Source organism: Rhinatrema bivittatum, chromosome 12 (genome assembly GCF_901001135.1).
Source record: "Rhinatrema bivittatum chromosome 12, aRhiBiv1.1, whole genome shotgun sequence".
Taxonomy (NCBI): Eukaryota; Metazoa; Chordata; class Amphibia; order Gymnophiona; family Rhinatrematidae; genus Rhinatrema; species Rhinatrema bivittatum.
In genome coordinates, this window is record NC_042626.1 from 13,044,279 (window position 1) to 13,070,280 (window position 26,002).

Below are 26,002 nucleotides of genomic sequence, written 5' to 3' on the forward strand. Positions count from 1 at the left end.
TGCCTCACCTTGAGTTCACAGTCCTCATTTACAGCCAAGTTACTGGGCTTCAGATCCTGAAGGGAAAAAAAATCCTATCAGTCATACACTCCCTGCCAGCAGCTGAAATAGGAGCAGAGTCCAAAGGCTCGTTTGAATTTAGTATTTAGTGATTAACATGGGGCTTTCACCAGCTGTATCTCTGCCCCTGCCCCAACTGTACTGTGCTTCCTACCTCTACAGCTCCCCCACTCCCTTCTCACTGCACCGTCTTCTTCAGCTACACAGCAGTCGCATTCCTGTTATTTCATTTCCAAACCAGCTGCATCTCCACCCACATGCCAGCTACAGCTCTCCTTGTTCCATAAGCTTTTCCCCTACACTGCAGATTTATCACTTTCCCTCTGGCTGTACTCTGTTTTATCATTTGAACTTGGGCAGTCGGATACGGTATTTAAAGCTGATGGATTATGATCCAGAAATTCTCTAGCCTTGCTGAAGGCTTTGAATTGCCTCATTCAATCATTACCTCCTTCTGAATCACCATGAACGTGTTATTTGATGACTATTTGTGCATTTATATACGATAGCATCGCACCCTATTTCCTCACCAAAGCAGCCAGGATCTACAATTGAATTTTCAGACATTTCAAAAAGCTCTCTAAATGGAAGCAAAAGTGTTTAAAGAAGAGACTACTCTTAGAAAAAGCAGCCAGAGGATATCACAGACTTTTGATCTGGTTGCTGTAGTTTGCTATGAAATTGCCGAGTACACAGTGTTCATCATGTTTGTTTGCACTATGGATTCCACTTCAGAATGCCCAACAGAGACCAGTTTGATGCCCTTGAGGGAGGCATTCTATATAACCAAGCTTGAGACCTGAGTTTGCCTTCTGACTCAGGCCCTTTGCCTGAAGAGCAAAACAGCACAGAAAGTAAAAGGAGGGAAGGGATTTTCTTTTCTCTTTATGGTACACTTATGACAGTACTTTATTTACTTATGGGAGAAAAATTAGGGGAAACAATGAAGCTAAAGAACAAATTCAAGTCAGTTTAAAAAATAAAACTTGTATATTAAAAAAAGTAAATATGAATGTATACATGGTAAGTATTCTGGCCCATAAATGAATCTTTCAAACATGGTCTGATGCTGGGTGAAGTGGAGAAGTGTGTGTACATTCTCATACTTACCCTATGAATGATGTCAGCTGAATGGATGTACTGTAAAGGGAGAAAGAGGTAGGAAAAAAGATCATAGATTACCATTAAAAACATTGCAAGGAATCTAGTCAGAAAATGAATCCCTGGGAGCAAAGGAAGGTGTTCCTAGAAGCAGCGATTCTGAACTCTGTTACTACCAATCATTTAGCTATTAGATGCATGCAGAGCTCACTCTCTGAAGCACCTTGTCTCCCCATAAATATACTACCCAAATCTGAAATCCCTAAAGCAGCTGGCCCAAGAATTCTTCTCATTAGATTTTGAAATTCCTGCTCAGCCCAAAATCACAGGTTTCTAATGCAATATATTACAATGCTGAATTTGGCAATCAGTGCTTACAGACAGCATTTTCATTCTGTCAAACCCTAGTCTACACGTATCATTTAAAAACATTTTTATTCCGCCTTTCTCAATAACCTTGAACAAGAAGGATTACCTTCTTTCTCCTGTACTGCTCATTTGGTTGGGTTTAGTTAAAGTGGAGACTGAAAAGTCATTAAGACAAAGCATGTTTATGACAAGTATCCAGTATTTGCTTATGAATACACCAGTTGTAGGAAGATCCTCATATAACATGTCCAAAATTTAAAAAATATATATTGTCAGAGTTTAGTCAGTGTTATGAGGATTAATATTCCAAATGATTACAATAATAAGCTGTAAAATAATATACAAAAAGAGGTGGTCTGCTGGAAGCAATTCAAATGCAAATTGACCAGTAACTTTAATGCTATTTAGTTGGCTACCATGGTTAGGCAACAGGGACAATAAAAATGGATTGTCTGACCTACTACTGTAAATTCCTGTGTAAAATATTTGCAGTGTAAATCTCCCAACTGGTTATTGCCTTCTTTCAATCTCCAGAATCTAGCTCAAAGCACCAGAATCAGGAGTCAATAAGTAACTTAAAAACACAAAAACGAGAAAACTCCAAACCCACAACAATGGAAAATTCTCTGAAAGATAATATATATTATAACACACCTAAATAGAGAGATAATGAATAGGCTCAAAATCATCCAATACATTCCTGTAAGTAGATTCTGCCTGTAAATCTGTCTCAGTATGCTTTCTCCTCTGGCCAGGCCTTTCATGAGTGACATAAGAACATAAAATATGCTATACTGGGTCAGATCAAGGGTCCATCAAGCCCAGTATCCTACAGTGGCCAATCAAAGTCACAAGTACCTGGCTAGATCCCAAGCTACTAATGCTGGTAACAAGCAGTGGCTACTCTTTATTAATAGCATTACTAGCCAATGGTACTGTACCTTTAAGCCCCTAAGTATCTGGTAGATAAGGAACTGTACATGGTCATCAGTGAGTTTCTGACACTTCACAATGTTGTTCAGATCTGCACCCATGAGATGTGTCACCAAGTACCTGAAACACAATGCAAGCAGCATCTGAAATCAGACAACTGAACAGCAGACCTGACACAAGCCACATGGGATGCTACTTGCTAGATTGCCTGTCATGACAGACCCTCACATTCACAAAGCCCAGGAGACACTCACAGGAATGAGAGGGACTAGGGTTTCTTAATAGGCCTAACTTCTTCCCATACAACTAACATACCAGAGGAAACTCGTTAATTACTGTTTATGTCACTGGGTGTGTGCTTTAGAGAGAACAGCACTGTGCAGTTCTACAGGTCTCTCTTTATAGCAAAGTACAAGATGAACAGATAAGGCATTAATTGAACAGCAGTCTGAGCTACTTGGAGGGGGGATAAATTAAACCTGAAAACTTAACTCCCACCTTTATTTGTTCCATCCAAATATTAGACTCAACTCTGACTGGTTCATAATGCAATTCTGACCAGTTCCTGATAATACTCTGAATGCCCATGCAGACAACCTATATAATATAGTGACAGGTAGCAATGGATCATGGCACAGAAATATCCTCTTACACAACTTAAGCAGACAAAATTTGGCTTGCTTCAATCATCTCCGATTACAAACGAGTCTTGCACCATAAGCTACATTTCACAGGACACACATACACAAAAGTGTTTCAATTTTAATAGCAGCCTTTGTAGTTCTTGTAATCAGTGTGTTTCTCGCCTGTTATTAGTAAAAGTGATAACTTCATTCATAGTCCAGCCGCCTCTAGGCAATTGGTCCCATTGGGCATTCATGTTTCAGAGAACATGAAAAGCCCCAACATTTTGCTTCTTGGTAGCAAACATCCCAGGAATGACATACAGAAAGCCACTGTACATTTTAACCTTTTGCATCTACCCTCCTGATACCACAGAAAATAAAGTGCTCATCTGTGCTATGGGCCTCTGAGTCTGTACTTACACATCATTGAACTCCTCCAGTGACTTATCAGGTGTGAAAACATCTAACAGGCCAATCACCTGGATGACAAAAACAGGAAAGCGAGACAAATTAAGAAAATCATACAGGCCAACGCTTACAATATACAGCTTGGATCTTATGGGTGTCTGGGTTTCTTTCTAGGTGTTCACCCCAAGACTACAGCACCAGGATTTTCTTTATTTTATCTTCATTCAGTCCGCTTGCCATCACAAACAAATTTCAGTATTTTTCTTTTCCATACAACATGGATGCCTACAACCTTAAAAAAAAAAAAAGTCCATGTATCCAGAATATAATTAACGCATCTCTGTAAATGAAAGAATTCTGAAAGTCAGTTTTATTTGGAAACCTGGAATGGGCACAATGCCGAGTAATGCAAAGAGAGCAAGTTAATCTTCAACTTGAAGCTAAATGGGGTTAGTAAAAAGGCAGATTTGCAAGGGTGTTGTCCATGGCAGGTAGCACAGTGGTGTATTTAACAGCTATTATGTATTAACTCGTTACACATCACAATTCAGATTTTGACTCTAACTGAAATACGTGTGCACACACCTAAAAACGTTTTCAGCAGCAGCACAGCAGACAACCCCACAACTCTGACAATGAGAGGGATGGGCAGGACTAACAGGAGCCCACAATAGGAGAGGAGGGGGGGGCGGGGGGAGTTGCATGGGAATGCAAAGTGTCCTGGCCTGCTGGAACGGAGAGGATTTTTACAAACTGCACTGCACTACTGGTACTTCTAGAATACAAGAAAAGTTCATAAGTACAAATGATTTTTTACAGAAAAGCATTGAAAGTCAGTGTTCTGGAAATACAGCTGGAGGAGAGTCTCCTGGCACATGCCTGGTACTTAGACCATATGAAAATTTCCAAACAATGTTCAATTACTACTCGATTCCAGTCTGGCAAACTGATACCCAAGGAAACAGAAAGGCTTGTCGAAAGTTCCATACTCAACAATGGGGAAGGAGTCGTCCTATCACTTCGAGTGAAATGCTTTGGACAGCCACACTGCCCCGTAGGGCAAGGAAAGAGCACAAATGTCCCTGCAATACCGGGTGAGGGAGGGAAACCTGGACCTGTGTGACTGAAGACAGTAGCACTTTTCCTTTATGGTCAGCAGTTATACTGTGTGCTAGTAAATTCTTTTCACATTCCAGACTAATGGCCAAATTAATTTTAGGAAAATTGTACTAACTGATTTGTTTTAGCTCAGTGATCTGAAATACTAAATAAAATCCTGTAAAAAGAAAAAACAATCCTGATTAAAGACAACTCCTGCTTATGCATTGTCAAAAGCCTGGGTTTTAGGTCACTGGAAAGCACAAGACGTTGAAAACAAGTTCAGATCTCTCCCCTGCTTGACACCAAGACAAGAGTTAGGAAGAGACTCTTTTCCCCCTGCTACAAGATCCTAACCATTCACATTTAGTTTTCCCACATTTTTTTTAAGTGCTATAAAATCAAAAATTCCTCCCATTACTCTTACATAAGAACATGCCATACTGGGACAGACCAGGGGTCCATCAAGCCCAGCATCCTGTTTCCAACAGTGGCCAATCCAGGCCATAAGAACCTGGCAAGTACCCAAAAACTAAGTCTATTCCATGTTACCATTGCTAATGGCAGTGGCTATTCTCTAAGTGAACTTAATAGCAGGTAATGGACTTCTCCTCCAAGAACTTGTCCAATCCTTTTTTAAACACAGCTACACTAACTGCACTAACCACATCCTCTGGCAACAAATTCCAGAGCTTAATTGTGCTCCAAGTTTTAATTTTTGATTCTTCAAACAAGAATTCAACTTGTGACCAAGTTTCAGTGTTCCAAGATCTACTTGTGGCTCACGAATCACAATCTTGGAACTGGAAGGCGTGCAATCATGAGACAGGGATACTTTAAAGCAGGGGTCAGCAATTCTGGTCCTCGAGGGCCGCAAACCAGTCGGGTTTTCAGGATACCCCTAATGAATATGCATAAAAGAGATTTGTATGCACTCTGCCTCAGCTGTATGCAAATCTCCATTATGCATATTCATTAGGGGTATCCTGAAAACCTGACTGGTTTGCGGCCCCCCGAGGACCGGCATTGCCCACCCCTGCTTTAAAGGATGCAGTACTATAGGAGATCATTATTTGTAAAACTGTGTCAGAATTTCCAGTCTACACTTCACAAACAATCCTGAAAATCAACAGATGAATGTTGCCAGACCTTGCAAGGATGCTGGCAGCTGGCCTGAAATGCTAAGCAGTAGATCATCACAAGGAAAAAAAAAAAAAAAAACCCGAACAAGAAATCTGCTTACAGCACCCAGGAGAATCCCTCCTGGACGTCTGCTGCCTGAGGTTATTACGTAGCTGGACCGAGGCAGGGGTGAGGAGTTCCATTTGGCTCCTCTCTTTCCTTTACTCTGAGCTAAACCTTATACTTGAGAAATAAAAATTCTCTTGTCCTTTGCACAAAATGCTTGGGGAGCTGCAAGTTGAAGGTTCCACTCTAAATCTGTGTGTCCAAGTGGTTTGGCAGCAGGATGGCATGATGCTGGTTAGACAAGGTAGATGGGGTGGGGGGGAGTCTTCATACACAGGACCATCCACGAGTAAAAACCTCCAGCCAGGAATGATTTCCTGAAACATTCACTGCTGCTTCACTACACAACTGGATACCATATTATGTCTCCCAGCAGCATTCTCTAATGGCAGTGCAGCGCATCACATCCCCAGAACATGTTCAACTAACTCAACCACACACCCGTCCGAGCACAAAAGGCGTACAAAGCCTGCACCCTCTCCCCTGAGAAAACTGTACACAGCGTGCTTCAAGGAAAATATAACTGCACTAAAAGACGGACAGCATGGATATTTAAGATTCCCAGAACGTGATCAGTATCATGGCATTCTGCCCTGACTTGCATACTTGCTCAAGCTTGAACACACTGTTTCTATTTGAATGCCGAACAGTCAGGGGCTCTCTCTCACTGTGTTACTAAGTAAGCCACATAGCTTCATAGCTATGCCTTTGTAACTCCAACCCCCTGCTATTTCCCCAAACTCACGTTTTCGTGTTTCATGTGCTTCAGCAGCCGCAGCTCTCGGTAGGTCCTTTTAGCATGGATGATAGATTGAAACGGTCGAGACAGCTTCTTTACAGCTACCCGAAGCCCAGTTTTTAGGTCAAAAGCAGAACTGTGAAAGAAAAGAATGGGGTGAAAAAAACCCTTTGAAAACAATTAAAGAACAGTCAGCAACTCAATGCATTCTCCACAGATTTTAAAGTGCAACCCTTCCCCCTCCTGTGATATAAAAGACATATCACATTGCATGATAAATTTTCGGCTAAAAGTCAAATCATTTGTACACATTTACTGCACAAGAAAAAGAACCTTTGCACTCAGTCTGTGCTCTCCTTATTTGGGACATCTGCCAGTAAGTCGTCTGATGACATAAGCAAGACCACAACTTAATGTGCACAAATAGTTCCCTGTCTGCACAAACCGTATATAGATGCAATTTTGTTAAACAGATATTTGACCAGAGAAGCCATTAAGTAAGCAGAACAAATATGTCACCTAAACACCCTAATGTCCCACTCTTCTGGGACACATTAATGCAGTGGTCTGAAGTTAGAAACATGTTTTGCCTTATGTAAAACTTAAGCACCCATTCACCACCACCTATCTGATTCAGAAGTACTGAACTAGGGAGGTTGAAGAAAAAAAAAAAGAAGAGCGAGGGAGAACAAAATACTGTGAATTGTTCTGCAGAACTGGCTGCACGTTGCAAAGGTTTTTTTGTCCAACCAACCTTCTTGCACAAGAGTTTTCCATTAACTATAAAATTAGAAACATGATCTGTGTACAGCTGTTATTTTAGCTGCATGCTTTAGAAAGCAAACAAAATACACCAAGAGACCAAGCTTTTCTTCTCCTTTTTTTTTTTTGGAGGGGGGCGGGGGGGGGGGGGGGGGGCGGGCAGCATGGTTGCAAATTCTGTGCACTGCATTGCAAAGAACCTGGATTCACCCCTGGGTTACATTTTACAATCCTGGAGCTGGTGATGTTGCAGAGGCAGCGTTCATAGACTGCAGGGTAAGGGAACTTAGTCCCAATGACAACATCTAGTGGCCAATCTTAAGGTCCACATTAGCTGGGGACCCGAGCAAGCTGTGGCTTGTGGCCCACATCCAAAGATTACTGCTGTGATGGCGATAGCAGAATCGCTTACTTGTAACAGGTATTTCTCCAAGGACAGCAGAATGTTAGTCCTCACACAATGGGTGACATAATTAGATGGATCCCAGACACAGAAAACTTATGTCTAAGTTTCTAGAACTTGGACTTGGCACACTGAGCATGCCCTAAGCCACATGTCCACACAAGGTCCCTCTCCAGTCATAACATAGAATTATATACAGACACACAACTGAAAATTAGAAGAAACCCAACTCCACGGAGAGGCAGGTGGATTTCGTGAGGACTACAATCCTGCTGTCCTCTGAGAACACCTGTTAAAGGTAAGCAACTCTGCTTTCTCAGAGGACACATCTTGTGAGGGTCCATAATGGCCATGGTCCTCAGGCACCGGCAGCATCGCCAAAAAAACAGACGTGGACATGATCAGACAAAACAAAAAGGCTGCAAAATCAAAATGGATGGCGGCAGGCATCGATGCACCACCGCTGCTGGGGAATCGATCACGAAAGGAAACTTACAAGAGCGTCAAAAACCCTGACTAGGAGCATTATGGGGTCCTGGCATTGCAATCCGCGAGGAAAAACTGTGAGAAAAAGAGTTTTCCAAAAGGCCAAAAAACAGCTGAGCGCACTCACTCACACCATGATGCTTACAGCTCCAGGGGAAAAGAGAGACTGAAGATGGTTTAGGGCATGCTGGCATTGCTCACTGTGCCAAGTCACAGTTCTAGAAACTGACAAATTTTCTACGTCTGGGCTCCATCTCATGTCACCCATGTGTGAGGACTAACCATCCTGCTTGTCCTCTGAGAAACACTATGGAGATGGAAATCCAAAGGATCAGGAGGAAACTGCATGGGGAAAGAACATAAAGTAAATGACTCATTAAAAATAATGTTTAGCTACACTGATTGGATTTTCCAAATCTTATAATTCACTAAAATAGTGGAAAGCTGCCCTTTAGTCTTTCAGAGACTGCTGATATTCAGCCTCTGCTTTTCTCCAATACTGGCTGCAGGATGCCTTGACCCGATAATGTAAGCATGGAAAATAAATATTTATATTAGCCTCTGAAAAGGTGGATTTCTGTGCTCTACATGAAAGTACAGGCTGGGATGTGCTACATCAAGCAAGGACTGCTAGGAGAGAGTTAAAAAGATTTCTCTCTCATTTTATGTACACAGATAGCTGCTTAGAATTCTGTATTTCATGTATGACTAAAGTGCTGCTGTATCCATTTTCATTCACTGAATAAAGATCCATATGTTCATACAGAATGACATTTTTATTGGCTTAAAGGAAAAGGGTATGCAAGCCCAGGTTGAGTTCCACTTTTTAAAAGAGGTTACACGTTAATTAATGGAGCCTCGACTGAAGGAAAGGGTAGTGAAGGGTCTGGAGTCCAGTGAGTTCCAGGATCCAAGACAGCATGGCTCCGGTTCACCTTTTCATACTCGCTGTAGGAACGAGTATGAAAAGGTGAACCGGAGCAAGGCCTCTTATCTATCCAGGTTAAGCCCATCTCTTTCACCATGAGGTTTTTCACTGGCCGTTCCATTAAATGATCAAGGAAAACCCCTCAGAGTATAATTTGGTAGAGCCATGCTGTCTTGGATCCTGGAACTCACTGGACTCCAGACCCTTCACTACCCTTTCCTTCAGTCGAGGCTCCATTAATTAACGTGTAACCTCTTTTAAAAAGTGGAACTCAACCTGGGCTTGCATACCCTTTTCCTTTAAGCCAATAAAAATGTCATTCTGTATGAACATATGGATCTTTATTCAGTGAATGAAAATGGATACAGCAGCACTTTAGTCATACATGAAATACAGAATTCTACTTTACACAAAACTACACAATCTTCCCTCATCAAAAGCGGGGGGAGGAAGGAGGAAACATGACCCATGCAACCTGAATCTAATTAATTCTTCAACTAGCAAGGCTGTTGCCCAGCAGCATCCTGCTCTGTAAACGCTGCTACTAAGGGCACGCGACAACAGCCACTCTGTGCGCCATTTGCCGCCATCTCGCTTTTTATACAGCCTCACCCAGACCACCCCTCCCACGGCCTGAGAAAAACACTAAAACCACATCATTCTTAACCGCTCAGGTATCCCCCTCCTCCTACTGGGGACCTGGATCGCTAGAGTTCACATAGCTGTAACTGGCCCAGCCCGCCCTCAATCCAATGGCACCTGAGAAAAAGTTGCTCTCTTCTTGCACTCATGAGGAGCTGCCGCTGCTGCAATAAATCCCTCCATCTCATCCTCACACGTGGTCCCTGATGGGCATAGAAATGACGGCAGAAAACGACCAAACAGTCCATTCAGTCTGCCCAGCAAGCTTATGGTAGCATCTGCGGAGCCATACAGGTCTCCCCCTTAAAAGTCTGGGCCCTTATTGGTTGCTGAGTCCAATTCCCTGTTACCTCTTGCCATTGAAGCAGAGAACAATATTGGAATTGCATCCAAAGTATCAGGCATGCATGGTGGATGGGGCTTCAGTTATCCTGCTCTGTGCTAAAATGGTGCCGCCCACCCTTTTCCTGCTCTATTTCTATGTCCTGGAGGCTTTTTCTGCGACTGGTCCCTTCTTGCCTACTGTTGAAACCTACCCACTCCCATCACATGGCCCATACTTTCCATGCTGGCTGAGCTTTCGACATTCGCGTATTTTCAATTTCAAGTGGTTCCACAAAACTGGAAAAGGGCATGGATTGTCCCTTTATGAAGTTTGGAAACTACAGACTGATTCTACCTCAATGATAAGAAAATTAATGGAAACTCTAATGAAAGAAGGATAGTAAATTATCAGGTATGCAGAGAGAGTTAAAGGATCTAAGGCAACATGGCTTTTACCAAAAGGAAGACTTTGTCAAGCAAATCTTATCAATTTCTTTGATTGGGTAACTAAAAAATTAAACTGGGAGTATGGTTTATTTGGATTTCTGCAAAGTTTTTGATACTGTCCTATACACTTTTGTAAGCATCTTCAGTGAAGAATTTACTGTTTTTGACTTGAACGATGCACATTTTCTAGTACACATACAGAACAACTCAAAATGTCTTTTTATCCTATAAATGTACAAGGTTTGTGCAAAGATGCTGAGACACAACCCCCATGCCATATATTTAGACCAAGGATCAAATACCAGCGACCTCAATTTTTGCAAAATGCACCCCACCTCCCTTAGTTTCTGTATTAGAGCCTTGAGCTATCTACTGATTTCAGTTTTACAACTAACAGATACTCATGCTGTCCTCACCATATTCAACCAAATGACAATTCTACCCTTGAAAGGGCCAATACAATAAGATGATAAAACACATGCAAGTGCCCATTTTCCTAATGCATGTGCAGCCACAACCCTGGGTGCCCAATGCAAAATTTAAATGAGAGGCAGTGTTAAAAAGGGTGTTCAATTCTTCTGAGATATATAGCTATATCTGAGCGGAGACCACAATAGAATGCGGTGAGATTCGAACCACCTGACCACTAGATGTTTGATGCATTAAATTTGAGAACAATCTGGTATATATTGTTCATCTATATACAGCCCCTGAGGCAGCCCCAAGGGGGGCGAAACATACATATTTATGTCTCCATTGAAATAAAGCTCATACTTGGACAATCTTCGGCGTCTAATCTACATATTTGCCTAAACGGCTTTCTTAGATAGCCTACCCTCTTGCTTTATTGGTCTATGGAATTCCTTGCCTACATATTTGCAAGATGTGTCTGTAACTTTTAGGAAACTTTGACTTCTTCAAATCTTGAATGGGAGCTTGTGTTGAGATTCTGAATTCAGGGTTCTGGGAAATTTTTTTTCAGTAATTTTTATTTGTATATGCTTTTATGCTATTAACTGATATTTATTTATTTAAAATCTTTTCTATACCGTTGTTAAGTACCATCACAACGGTTTACATATAGGCACGTAAAGTAATGTTAAAATTGTATAGGGAAGTACTTTCTATCAAAAAGTGCCATTAATGTTCCAGTTACAATGTTTGAATCAATAAAGAATGTTTGATGAATGTCATAAATTTTGTCCATTTAACATGTGCAAGAGGTTTACTTTACATGTATAATTCTTTTGTACTACATAGCAAGTTCTATAATTTTCACCTTGGGTCTTTGGCAAATAAGAAATGAATAAATAAAAGCATTCCGCACATCTCACCTCTCTCAATATTAACCCAATACTCTATTATAATAATTAGACCCAAACAACCAGGCCATTCTGCAATAAGCACTCATGGCTGGCCTGATGGCAGTACTGTGCTCTGCCATTTGGAGGATCTGGGTTTGATTACCAGGTCTGAGGATGCTACCAAAATAGCATTCACAACCTCTTGGGGGTAGGGGTGGGGCTGGGAGCCCCTGACACTGCATAACAGCAACAAATAGTGGCTGGATTTAAGGTTTATGATTATGGGGGTGCTGTTAGAGCTCTGGTGTGTGGCCACTCTGCTCAGAGTTTATTGCTGTAGTCATAGGACTGATAAAGTTGCGAGGGGAAATAAAAAAAAAAAAAATCCACAGGTAGTTGTGAAAGAACTTTGTGGTGGCAGATCCCAGCCCTGGACAGGGCAGAAAAACTGCTGGGTCAAAACCAAACAAATTAAAGAAAAGCAGTAAGTCGTGTAATGATAAGTAACAAGTTTATATTCAGATCACCACCCAGGTTGATTTTCTAGCAACCCCACAATCCTGAGCTTCAGAATTCGTGCATGGACAGAAGAAAAGGGAGGGAACACACACTCTTGTGGTAACAGATTAGGAGAGCCAGGAGGGAGGAAATTTTATTCAAACCCATTCTTAATAAATTCTCCGTACATGTGTTAAAGCACATGATCCAATCTGGCCTCAGGAAGGAATGCACAATTAACAGTACACCCAGTCTCCTGTCTGAATCCAAAAAAAGGAAAAGACACAAACATGTTGTTCTTGTTGAAACCCAGTAAAGTGAATGTCTGAGAGCTCTAATCCAGAAGACAAACTCAATTCTATCATCTTTACCCACTCAAGCAGCCCTGGATTTGTCATTATGCTTGTGCCTAGGGTGGCAACTATTTAGGGGCAGCGCAGCAGGCTGGCTAAGATTTGCTGTGTTCCAGCTCTGCTGAATCTCATTCAGCAGAAAACAATCTTCTGATACCCCGTAACAGATCCTTACATGATGTGGGGGGATGAAAGCACAGAAAGAGCCTAGGGTTGGCAAAATCCTAAATCTGTCCCTGACCCAAGAGGAAACCTCAGAGAAACAGGCAGGCCCCAGCAACAAAACGGTAGAAAATTATGAAACCACTCTCTTCTCTATGCAATTTGTCTGCAAACTTTATATGAGGACACAGCAAATAACAGCTCTCATGTATAAGTTGCACCTGCAGACGTGCACCACACAGTAGGCAAGCAACAGCTTACAAGTTATTGATGCTGGGCTTGATAACTTAACACCATTAATAACCAAGTCAATATTTGAGATATAGCAAGTTTGCTTACCATAAATAGCAGGATGAATTAGCCATTACCTGTGTGGGATGTCATTCAGCAGCACCAAACGGACTAGTCTCTCCAAGCTAGTAGAGTTTTGATCTCTAGTGAACGTGTGTGGGAGTTCCTGCGCAGGCATTGTCTCACGAGCCTCCTCCAATCTTTATCAGAGCTAAATCTAGCTATGTAAACTCTCCAGGGAGATGGGTGGGTATTCCATGGAACACGCCATTTACAGTAAGCAAACTTGGTTTTTCTGTCAATAAAACAGGCTGAATTAGCCATTACATAAGGGGAGTCCCAAGCTGGGGATTGCAGTGGAATGTTTATTTAGTAAGCAACCCGCACTCCACCATGGAGAGTGGACTATTCAATGGGCTACATAAAACAGCTGTCCAAATTTACTGTCGCAGCTTGAGAGGTTGTCCAGACAGTAGCGGAATGTACAGACAACCAAGCTGCTGCTTTACAGACTATTACTGTGGAAAAAGCTCTCAGAACAAAAAGGTATGGTCTAATTTGATGTGTCTGGAGAAAGTTGGTAACTGCATGACAGTGTGCGATACAGCACATTGGACAAGGAATAAATGGTCACTGCTATCGATAGCCTGATGGGTTTGTATAACACACAGCTGATCAACCTAGATTGTGGTAAAACTCTGCTCCAGTGTTATGGGATGTCCATCTCACAGAGGACCAAATGAAAAAACCTTCTGTCATCAAAACATGTGGCATGATTTTGGTGAAAATAGAGGACACTTGAGGAGAAATATAAGATGGATGTGGAACACCCTTTTATTATGAAAGGATTGTAGTTGCTGACTTGTGTAGAGGAAGAGAACATGACCAGGAACATCACGTTGCAGGTAAGATACTTCAAGAAAACAACATCATCAGCTCAACCATGAGGTCGCATAATACAGGAGGATCCAAAACTGGAGGAATTAAGTACCAGCAAAACCTCCATAAAATGGGACATCCAATAATGAAGTAAGAACATAAGAAATTGCCATGCTGGGTCAGACCAAGGGTCCATCAAGCCCAGCATCCTGTTTCCAACAGAGGCCAAACCAGGTCACAAGAACCTCGCAATTACCCAAACACTAAGAAGATCCCATGCTACTGATGCAATTAATAGCAGTGGCTATTCCCTAAAAAATAAATAAATAAATAAAATTAAGTAAACTTGATTAAAAACCGTTAATGGACTTCTCCAAGAACCTATTCAAACCTTTTTTGAACCCAGCTACACTAACTGCACTAACCACATCCTCTGGCAACAAATTCCAGAGCTTTATTGTGCGTTGAGTGAAAAAGAATTTTCTCCGATTAGTCTTAAATGTGCTACTTGCTAACTTCATGGGATGCCCCCTAGTCCTTCTATTATCCGAAAGTGTAAATAACAGAGTCACATCTACTCGTTCAAGACCTCTATCATATCCCCCCTCAGTCGTCTCTTCTCCAAGCTGAACAGCCCTAACCTCTTCAGCCTTAAGTCACTCAGAGTCCATTCAGCTCAGGCAGGCCAAAGACACGCAGAGGCTTCTGGGATTTCCTTCTCCATGTTGGTATACTTCTCAATAGGGGAGCTGTTCCATCCCCTTTATCATTTTGGTTGCCCTTCTCTGTACCTTCTCCATCACAACTGGGAGATGGTATGTCCAAAAAGACCTATCTGTGAGGATCTGAGAGTCTGTGTAGGTTGGTACAAACACAGTAATGCATTCATCCAAGGCATGGAATCAGAATTTATTAGCCTGTGAACCATCATGAGAAACTGCTATGGATCTCAATGGAAAACAATAAACCAACGAAGGTCCATTAGCACTAGAGTAATATCTTCAGCTTCAGCTCTTTCCTGAGATTAAGCATGTGGCCAAATTTCAAGGTTAATTGAAGAAACCTTAGTGAAGATGAACAAAGCCCAAGATAGGAAGGATTGCAAAAATCTATCAACGAAAGAACACAAGCTTGAACAATAAGGAATCTGAGTAGTTCAGCAGATTTAATTTTTATTTAAAAACAAGATTTACAAGATTTAACATACATAATTAAAATCTGACATAAAAACAATCATAATATAGTAAGAAGAAAAATGAAAAAATAAGCAAATTAAAAACAAACATATTAACATATAGAGTTCAATATAAACAGAAGGAAGGTGGCTATCATGGTTGAGGTTCAGCAAAGACTAAAGAACAGAGGTAGGTTTTTATGGCCTTTTTGAATTCTTTTGTGTTTGTGAGTAATCGTATAAAGTTTGGTAATGAATTTCAAAGTATGGGGCCTGCTATGGAAAAAGCACATTTGCAGGTGAGGTCTAGTCTTGCTATTTTGATGTTTGGTATCTCTAAATAGCTTTTGTCTAGAGAGTGTAGGTGGTGTGGGGGTTGATAGAGACGCAGAGAAGAACATAGCCACATGGTTGATGTATTTTGGAGTAGATTGTGAATAATTGGTAAAACCTTATATTGAATGCGTTGATGTATTGGTAACCAATGGAGATGTTTTAGAATTGGAGTAATATGATCTTTTCGATTAGTGTTGGTTAATAAACAGGCTGCTGCATTCTGGACTAGTTGTCAGGAAGACCTAAGTAGAGCAAGTGGCAGTAGATAAACCAGTTAAGATTAACAACTTCTGCTCTGTTCTACAAGCTTTATGGTACAACATAGATTTTAATTTTAAATTATTTTTTTTTAACAGTTGTATTTTACAGAAGGAGGTTTTTGTTACTGATGAAATATTGGCTGTCATGGATAAGTAGGAATCTATGGTAATGCTCAAGTTACATGCCTGTCTGGCTTTTGGAATAGAGATGTTATCAAATATAAATTCTGAAGATGGAGCATATGAAGAATTGGGGATGATTGACAGATAAGAGATTTTAGTTTTTGCAGAATTGAGGGTGAGCCGATTATGTGACATCGAGGATTTTATTGATTTTAAATAGAGATTGAATAGTGAAAGGGTATTACTTCAAAAGGTGTATAAGGTAGAGAAGCAAGTTTGCTTACCGAAAACAGTATTTCTGTAGATGATAGGATGAATTAGCCATGCTGTCATGGGAACTGTCAATCAGGCCTGGGAGGCAGGGCTTCAAAGTGATGTCAGCTTTGCTCTGAAGCTGCATGCGAGTTCCCGCGCTGGAATAGACTCTCCTCAGTCTGCGATTAAGCAAACGTGGTCGTAAGGCAGAGTCGACTGTTCAGGGAGGTGGGTGGGTCAGCATGGCTAATTCATCCTATCTACGGAAACACCGTTTACGGTAAGCAAACTTGCTTTTTCCCCTGTCGATAGCAGGGCTGAATTAGCCATGCTGTCATGGGAGTCCTAAGCTCCACATCACACTGAAGGAAAATCTGTTAGTCTCCGATATCTCTGAAGTGTGATGAAAATGAGTGACAGTCGACTCAGTTACTCTGTGGATAAGGTTTGTAGAAGAATTCTTCCCAGTTTAGCATCTTCCGTGGTCTGTTAATCCAGACAGTAATGGGAAGTGAAAGTATGAAGAGATGCCCACATGGCAGCCTTGCAGATGTCCAATGGCGCTATGTGTCGAAGGTGAGCCAGGGAAATTGCCACTGCATGTGTTTGATGTGCTGTGGGCTGAGAAGACAGCTTGCACTGTAGCTTTTCGTAACAGAATTGTATACACTGGGTTATCCAGCTAGAGATCTTACGCTTGGCTACTGGTAGACCCGGAGCATTGGGGTTGAAGGAGACAAAGAGCTGTGAAGGTCTGGTCTGCGAGTTGGTTCGTTACTAATAGTACGCCAATGCTCTTTTACAGTCCAAGGTGTGCAGTCATTTCTCCCGTTCGTTGCGATGAGGCTTTGGACAAAACGTTGGGAGCTCAATGGACTGGTTGAGGTGGAATTGGGAGATAACTTTCGGTAAAAAAGTTGGATGAGTACGTAGAAGAACCTTGTGGTGGTAAAACTGGAGATATGGACTATAACGTACCAATGCTTGTAATTCACTTACACGTCGGGCCGATGTAACCGCTGTTAAGAATACTACTTTCCAAGTAAGGAATTTAATATGTGCTGAGTCCATTTGCTCAAATGGTGGTAACATTAGTTGTTCCAGAACCAAATTGAGATACCAGGGTATTGGAGGCTTGGAGACTGGTGGTCGAAGATGAACTAGACCTCGCATAAATCTAGACGGACGGGTGTAGTGAAATCGGTTGGCCTTCATAGAGCCTTTGGAAGGCAGTAATGGCACTTAGGTGAACCCTGACTGAGGCATTGGCAAACCCTGCGGTATACAAGGTGTGTAAATAGTCTAATAACTTGTCAGGTGCATAGGTGAGCGGGTCTAAACCTTTGGAGCCGCACCATGTCGCATATCTCTGCCATTTGAATTAGTAACTGCATCTGGTGGATGGTTTCCGGGATTCTAACATTATGTCCTGGACTGTGATGGAGAAACCTTGCTCAGAGAAAAAGACCCGTTCAACCTCCAAGCTGTTAGATGCAGGGACGAGTGGAGCAGAGTTCCCTGCTCTTGGGACAGGAGGTCTTCGCGTTGCCGTAGCTGCAGCGGTGCGTCTGATAGCTGCAGTAGGTGTGTGTACCATGGCTGTCGAGGCCATGTAGGTGCCATCAGAATTAGTTGAGCCCTGTCCTGCATGCACTTTTGTAGAGTACGTGTGATGAGCGGAATCGGTGGAAACGCATACATCAGCGGTTCTGTCCATGGTATGAGAAAGGCATCCTGGGCATCCCTGCAGGGACTGGGCCACACGGAGCAAAAGCGGGCCACCTTCTGGTTGAATTTGGTGGCGAAGAGGTCTATCGAAGGTCTTCCCCACTTGTGGAAGAGGATCTCCGCCACTTCGTGATGGAGGGACCATTCGTGCCGGTGGAACACTCGACTCAATTTGTCCGCTTGAGTGTTGGCAATGCCAGGTAGATAAGTTGCTTGTAACTGAATGGAGTGACTGTTGGCCCACTTGAAGATGGTGAGGGCTTCTTTGCATAGGATCCAGGAGCCCGATCCTCCTTATTTGTTGATGTAGAACATGGCTACCTGATCGTCTGTATACACCATTACTCGGTGACCCTGGAGGTGAGCAACAAAGGTTCTGAGGGTGTACCGTATCGCTCGTAGTTCCAGGAAGTTGATTTGGTAGGACTGCTCTTGTCTGGTCCATTGACCTTGAGTTTGTAGATGGTTGAGATGCGCTCCCCATCCTTTGCGAGAGGCATCCGTGGTGAGTACTGCATTGTGCGGGAGCAGGATAAATGGGGTGCCCATGGTGAGTGTTGAGCATTGTAGCCACCAGTCTAGTTTTTGGACCATGCCCCTCGTTAAGCGTAGTTTGTATGTCAACGGCTGTGAATGTTGCTTCCATTGCTTCTTGAGATCTCACTGAATCTGCCTCATATGTAGACGTGTATTGGACACTGTGTGGATCGATGCCGCCATATGCCCCGGGACAGTTAATACCTGACGGGCTGATGGGAATGGGGTGAGTTTGAGACGTCGAAAAAGTTGGCGCATGGTGGACAGTCTGTCCTGAGGCAGAAACACTCTGTTTGACCGTGTCCAGGCAGGCCCCTATGAATTGAAGTCGTTGAGATGGTTGCAGGTGGGATTTCTGATAATTGACCACTAGACCCAATTTGTTGAGGCAAGATATTGTGGTGTGGAGGTGTTGGCAGAGTGTAATTGGGGTGGAAGCCACAATTAGTCAATCATTGAGATAAGGGAATATGATTATGCCTTGTTGTCTGAGAAACGCCACCACCACTGCCATGCACTTGGTGAACACATGAGGTGCTGTTGAGAGACCAAAGGGGAGTACCTTGTATTGGAAGTGCTGGCTGTTGACTTGGAAAGACAGGTATTGCCAGGAGGAAGGATGCATTGGAATATGAGTGTATGCATCCCTATTGAACACATCCACGCACTGGGTTGGATCAGAGGCAAGATGGCCTTTAGTGATATCATCTTGAACTTTTCTTTGGCAATGTATTTGTTGAGGTTCCGAAGATCCAGGATGGGACGGAGATCCCCCGATTTCTTGGGTATGAGGAAGTAGGGGGGGGAGGGAGTAGAACCCTGTATTCTGTTGGGATGGAGGAATGCATTGAATCGCCCTTTGCTGTAACAGGGTGGAAACTTCTCTTTCCAATAGGGTGAGATTGGACTTGGTCCCTCTGAATGACAAGTGAGGGAGCTGAAGTAGGGAGGGAAAGGGGATCTGGTAACCAAGACGAACAATATCCAGCACCCACTGATCCGTCGTGATGTCCCGCCAGTGTTGGATGTGCGCCTGTATGCCCCCTGCTAACACTGTTTCTGATGGTGGCGTGGGTGTAGTTAAAAGACTGGGCCGGTTTATTGGAGGTTGCTGGCTGTTGAGCTTGTGGGCACTGTGGGTGGGGATGACCCCTTGGAATTTGCGAAGACTGGTTCTGAGGCCTAGTCGGAGGTTGATAAGGAGTAGGTCTGTATGACACATACGGGCGGTATGCTCTCCGTTGGAAAGTCTGCCTCCTGGGAGGAGCATAATATCTGCGTGTCGAGGAGCACGGTTGTGGAGCGATGAGCGATTGTACCACCACTGACTGTTCCTTAAGTTGGGCTACGGTCTCCTGGAATCTAGTACCAAACAAATTGTCTCCCTTACAGGGTAAGTTAGCCAATTTATTGTGTACGTCATTCCTAATGGAACTTGCTCGAAGCCAGGCCATACGTCGTGCTGCGATCAACACTGCAGAGGTGCGCGTGGAGATTTCAAATCCCTCATAAACTGTTCTTAAGAGATGCCAGGTGGCCTCCTCCATGTCTCGGATTAGGTCCGGGGTTTTGGAAGGGGGTTCCGAAAACTGGGACATGTCCTTTATGCGTTGGATCAACTCAGATGTACTGTACGATGTAAAACTGATGATGGTTGATTCTGGCTGCCAGCATTGAAGACTGGAACGCTCGCTTCGCAAACTCATCCAAGGAGCGCAGGTCCCTCCCAGGGGATGCTGTGGAATGGAGTTTGGATTTTTTGGCCTTAGCCATTGCGGACACCACGACAATGGAAGCATGTGGTAACTGAGGGGAAGCATAATAAGGTGACGGTTACATCTTATATTTGAGGTCCGTCTTTCGAGACACCACTGGGAGTGTGAAGAGTATCTCCCAGGATTTGTCCAGAACTGAATTGAATACCTCATGTGTGGGTAGAGCGGTGGGTTCTGATGGTAGGTCGAAAATCTTTAAGAGACCAAGAGTGTCGGCTCTTGGGTCTGGCACCTTTTGGATCTGTATGTTGAGTGTCTTGCTCATCTTATCCAAAAACTTTGGCTATGTTAAGTCCTCCGGTGGGGAGTAAGGTTCTGCAGGTCCCTCTCCTGGGTCAGAGGGGTAGCCCGTGGATGAATCAGAGGACATGGTTGGGACCACCAGAGAGACTGGTTGAACGATGGGGTCTGACACAGGCGGTACTCCTGGTGGCGGCGGGATTGGGCCCGTGGAGATGGTGACCTGGATCTTGAGGGCGACTTATGAGTAGAGGGATGTGGAGATTGTCCATCCCTACTCGGCGAGGAACCCGGCATATGGAAGGAAGCTTGATGATTTCATGGAAGCCTGAGAGCACCATGGACAAATTAAAGAAAGCCTCCTTTGTTTGAGGAGGCATCGGAGGGCGAGGTGATGCCGAGGGGTGTCCCGGTGGTACCGCCACTTTGAGAATGTCTGAGTTTGGCAGTGGTGTGAGGGAACGGGTCGCCCGAGTGATCTTTGATAATTTTGTTTTTTTTCGAGAGGGGCTCCTGAAGCACATCCCCTGTGGATCTGTGATGCGACGTGGAGGAGAGGTCTAAGAAAACCTGCAGGGATGGCAAGGAGGATCCAGAGGACACCGATGTGACTATGGGTGTGCCTCGCTCTAGGATTGGGACGACAAACCTGAGCAACTTGGATGTGCACTAGTTGATGCCCCCTGTTTTGCTGCTGGCTGTGTCACCCTGTAGGCTGCTTTCAGCCCAGGCATCGATGCCTGCGATGGCGCCGGGATCAGAAGTACTGGAGACGGTTTGTGTGTTCTCACATGCTCCTGTGTCGATATGCGCCGCGGGTGCGATGATCACTGCCTAGGTATCGCCTGCACATGTGTCCTGGTATCATGCTTCTCCCCGGCGCGCACCGTCTTCGCAGTTCGCTTCTGTGTTGGCACCGTTTCAAGAGTTGCTGGACTGGGTGCGCCGTGGATACATATGCACCCTATCTCGGCGCCGATGAGGATACGCCATGCGTCTGTGCCCATAAGGCGCTTCTCGATGCATGTGTGCCATGCGGCTTGACCGAAGCCTCGGTTTGCGGCGCGGGCTTCTTGACTGTACGGGCTCCCCGACGCTGTTAACGCGTCACGACCATGATGGTCGGCGCATTTTTGGTCTCAGCCTCGAGGCCTGTCATGCTTGGGCTTCTTCCGTCTTTCCTCGCCCGACTTGGATGTCGCCGGTTCCAACGACGACGCTCGACGCATCTGCGGGGGCGGAGCATAAGAGCCCTGTCAGCGCTGTCATCTTTTCGTGATGCTGACGGCGCGCTCTGGGGGACATTTTGCCGCAGAGCGGGCAGGTTTGAATCAGGTGGTCTGGGCCCAGACACCGATAACATCAGTCATGTCCATCCGTGATGGACATGACTTTGCTGCAGGGGCACGGTTTGAAGCCCGAGGGCCATCCTCCATCTTTCCTACCGTGTTCCTTCATTGTTGGATGTTTTTTGTAGTTTTTCACTCTTCAGAGCTGAGGAGGTATGAAACTCTGCGTGCGATTCCACGCGCGGAAAAACAGACTAAGGAGAATCGATTCCATTCCAGCACGAGAACTCAGCAGCCTCAGAGCAAAACTATGACATCACCTTGAAGCTCCGCCTCCTGGGCCTGATTGACAGTTCCCATGACAGCATGGCTAATTCAGCCTATTGACGGGAAATAAATTGGATGTCATCTGCGTATATTTTGAATTTTATGTTGTGACCAGAAAGAAGATAACAGAGATAATATGTAAAGATTAAATAAAATGGCAGATAAAGCTGATCCTTGAGGGACACCAGAATCTGTGTAATACCATAAAGAAAATGCAATTTAAAGAACCCTACTTTGACAATAGATTTAATGAGAGAAGAACGTTAAATGAGAGTTAACTTTCACACGAAGGCTCCTGGCACATGAAAGGATAGGAAAAGCAACAATCAAAAGTGATTGAACTTGGTAGCAACCTTGCATATGGCATCTTCCAATTGACTGGTTAAGTACAGTCAATTGGAAGATGCTCTGGATTCCTTTGAACAGTGGAACGAGAACTGAGTGTTGAACTCCCTTGCTATCAGGTTGAGCGAGGGAAGGTTCATAAGGCATGATGACAGGAGTTTGACTCAGAGGAATCGGCAGGGGATTGATTATTAAAAACCTTCTTGAAGGTAAGAACTCTCGAGTGGTTCTTGCCCCTAACTGCAGATTGTGGAAAATATAGAAAGCAGATATGCCTCCCATGTTAGCCAAAGAGAGGCCAGAGTGGATTTGTATTCGCTGTGTAGATCGCCTGAATAAATTATGCAGTGCCAGCATCACAACTAACTGAAGCAGCAGGTTTCAACAAGCCACACATTCTCTTTCCATGAGAGATACTGGTTTTCACAAAGCTCTGACAGAAGATCTTTTGGAAAAATTCCCACCCAGAATCCTTTTATTGAACTGCTCTGCTACCATATGCTAGCAAAAGCTCACAAGTCTTTTTCCCAAGATACACTTTACAGACACCGCAGGGAAAACCACCAAATATTTAAATCTGGAAATCATTTAAATTAAACTGGGATGCACCAATCAGCTATTTGCTAGACATTTCAAAGAGGTGCTTAAGAACTGTATGCATATAGAAGGGAACAAATGCTACAGCAACCAGAATATTCTTGCCAATAATGTTTATCCTCCTTTGCAAAATCTCTCTTTTGTCTTACTTCAGCTCTCAAAAGTTCACTGTGCAAAGGTTAGGTCAGCTAATGCACTGTCTTTCACAGAATATGAATGCAGTTCCTTCAAATTCTACTTCCAATACTGTACTAGGTATCAAGGCGGCTTAATTTTCCCTTCAAGGTCTCAGAGTTACTTTCAGCAGAATGTCTAGCCCTGCCTTGTAAACAAATGCAGATCACAAACCTCTAGGCTATGAGCACATTTAAGATATTCTTGTCCCCTAGAGAGAGGGGACTGGTGGTACAAAATTTTTAAAAGATTAGTTGTCTATTGGAGAATGAGATTCTAGGCAGATATAGCAGAGTTGTTTACCTGTAACAGGTGTTCTCCTAGGACAGCAAGATGTTAGTCCTCACAGATGGGAGACAATTAGATGGAGCCTGGCATGGAAAACTTTGGTCAAATTTTCTAGAACTTTGACTGGCACACTGAGCATGCCCAGATCCACACAGGGTCCCTCTTCAGTCTTGTAACATAGAATTCACGAGCGAAAAAATACAACAAAACGCAACAGAACCAAACTCCGCAGGGTGGCGGGCAGGTTTCCTGAGGACTAACCTCCTGCTGTCCTAAGAGAACACCTGTTACAGGTAAGCAACTCTGCTTTCTCCTAGAACAAGCAGGATGGTAGTCCTCACAGATGGGTGAATACCAAGCTACAGGCTGCTCCCGGTAAGGCTTATGACCAACAGGCACCGAACCAGGTGCCAACGGACACAAAAATAACTGCAGTGCTGTTGGTAACACAGGGAGACAGCATGAACACAAACAACGGGCCCTAGGCAGGGAGAGTTGGGTTTTTAAGCCTGGAAGAGGTTATGAAGGACAGACTGGCTGAAGTTACTGTCATGCCAACCATCCTTGTCCAAGCAGTAGTGAGCAGCAAACATGTGTAGGGAACTCCATGTTGCAGCTCTGCAAATTTCGGCAATAGGAACCGCTCATAAGTGGTCTACCGATGCTGCCATGGCTCTCACCAAGTGAGCCTTAACGCAGTCTCCATGCTGAAGGTCGCCTGGTTGGAGGTCTGAGGCACAAAGCAAGGCCATTCTGTGGGCACCCTTGCTGCAGTTTCAAAAACATCGTAGGTGGACCACACCTCATGTTTGCTCGCCTCCAGGCCTTGCTGCAATACTGCCATGAAAACATCCTGCTGCTGCTGGGGCAAGCGATCTGACAATTCCTGGGCCTGTTTCCACAGGTTCCGGTGGTACTGTGTCATATACAGTTGATAAGATGCAATACGGACGAGGAGCATAATGCCCTGAAAGACCTTCCTATCTGGGGCATCTAAGGCCCTATGTTCCTGACCTGGCAGTTCAAAGGCATGGGTACGAGAGGACTTGGCCTTCTTGAGGGCAGACTCCACTACCAAAGATTGGTGCGGGAGGTGGCGCCTCTCAAAGCCCAAGGCTTGTTGCACCAGGTAAATGGCTTCCACCTTCCGACTGACCAGAGGAACTGACACAGGGTGCTCCCAGATCCTAAGGAGAAGTTCCTTGAAGATCTCATGGACTGGGACATTCACTATCTCCTTTGGGGCATCAACAAACTAGAGGACCTCCAGCATTTTGTGCTGAGTGTCCTCTTCAGTGAGAAGCTGGAATGGGATGGCCTTGGCCATAGCCAGGATGAAGCCTGCAAAGGAAAGGTCCTCAGAAAGAAAGGATGTCCTAGTGCTCCAAGGAAGGCCCACATGTGTCATCTTCCCAGGGATCATACGGGGGGGCTCCTCCTCACTAAGGTCCCTTGGGGACCGGCGTGGAGGGTCCCTACCCAAGCCTCTCCATTTTGGCATCGGGGGCAGATGGCCCCCAAGGGCATCAACGGCACCGAGATTCCTGATGGTCTGGGAATGGGATTGTGGAACCCCAGCCGCGGTACTAAGGGCCCCAAGGGCACTGTCAGCCACACGGATTCTTCCTCCTCGAATCGTTCTGGAGGAGGGCATTGGTGGCCGCTGGGGAACAGATGGTCCCCCAGGCACTGGCTGCATCAGAAGTATGCCCAGAAGGACGTATAGATACTCTAGCAAACACCACCTGCTGATCCCTGCGGCCCAACTCCTCCGGAATGTCCGCTGTAGTTAAGACAGATGGAGGAGGAGGAGGAGGAGCTGTTCTGCCTCTAAATCTGGAAAGAAGTGATGGAACTCCACTTCAGTCCATTCCCCCCACAAATTAAGCCCTGGCCATATGCATGGAAAAGACTTCCTAATTCAGTGCATCATGCTCCCTCTCTGACCAAAATCAAGTCCAGTCTTAAAATTCACCTTTTTGAGCATGCTTTTATATCCTAAACACTTCTCTAAAATAAAACACACTCCCCACAGACTCTTATTTGTCATGAATGTTTGTCTTGACTATATTTTAAGCTCCATGGAGCATGGGCTGACTTTTAAATGTTCCTGTACAGCACTGCGTATGTCTAGTAGTGCTTTAAAAATGATAAGCAGTAGAGCATACCTCAACATAAGCCTTGCTTAAGAGTGAGGTTCGTGTACATTAACTTCATAAGTCCTCTTCTGTCTTTCGGTTCTTGACAAAAATGTTATAAACACAAAGAAAGGAATAAGGTTCATTCATGTCATGGTATGCGCAAAATATACCTAAGTAGACAGTCTGTAACAAAAAAATAAAAGTGGGATTACAGAATTAAAGAGAATAAAGAAGATGTGACTACATGGACTATTCTTATCTGAACTAATGCAAAGTCCGATGGCTAGAAAAGTGGACGATGCTAAAATCTTTCATCAGAAAAAAGTCCAGGAGTGAAACTGTTTCCCAATGG

The 26,002-nt window shown here is 44.0% G+C and overlaps 1 protein-coding gene across 3 annotated transcripts in view; it reads right to left on the bottom strand.

Moving 5' to 3' along the window:
* Positions 1-26,002, bottom strand: part of MAPK14 (mitogen-activated protein kinase 14) — a 57,792-nt gene that overhangs the window by 18,790 nt on the left and 13,000 nt on the right. For 2 of the 3 annotated variants that reach the window (XM_029572785.1, XM_029572784.1), the window contains exons 2-6: positions 6,589-6,718; positions 3,510-3,568; positions 2,472-2,583; positions 1,171-1,200; positions 9-56 (exon numbers count right to left, since the gene is read on the bottom strand). In XM_029572785.1, coding sequence (XP_029428645.1) covers positions 9-56; positions 1,171-1,200; positions 2,472-2,583; positions 3,510-3,568; positions 6,589-6,718 — 379 coding nt within the window. Of the gene's footprint in view, positions 1-8; positions 57-1,170; positions 1,201-2,471; positions 2,584-3,509; positions 3,569-6,588; positions 6,719-13,230; positions 13,301-26,002 lie in introns of those variants that run through there. The other variant, XM_029572786.1, reaches the window with a different exon arrangement.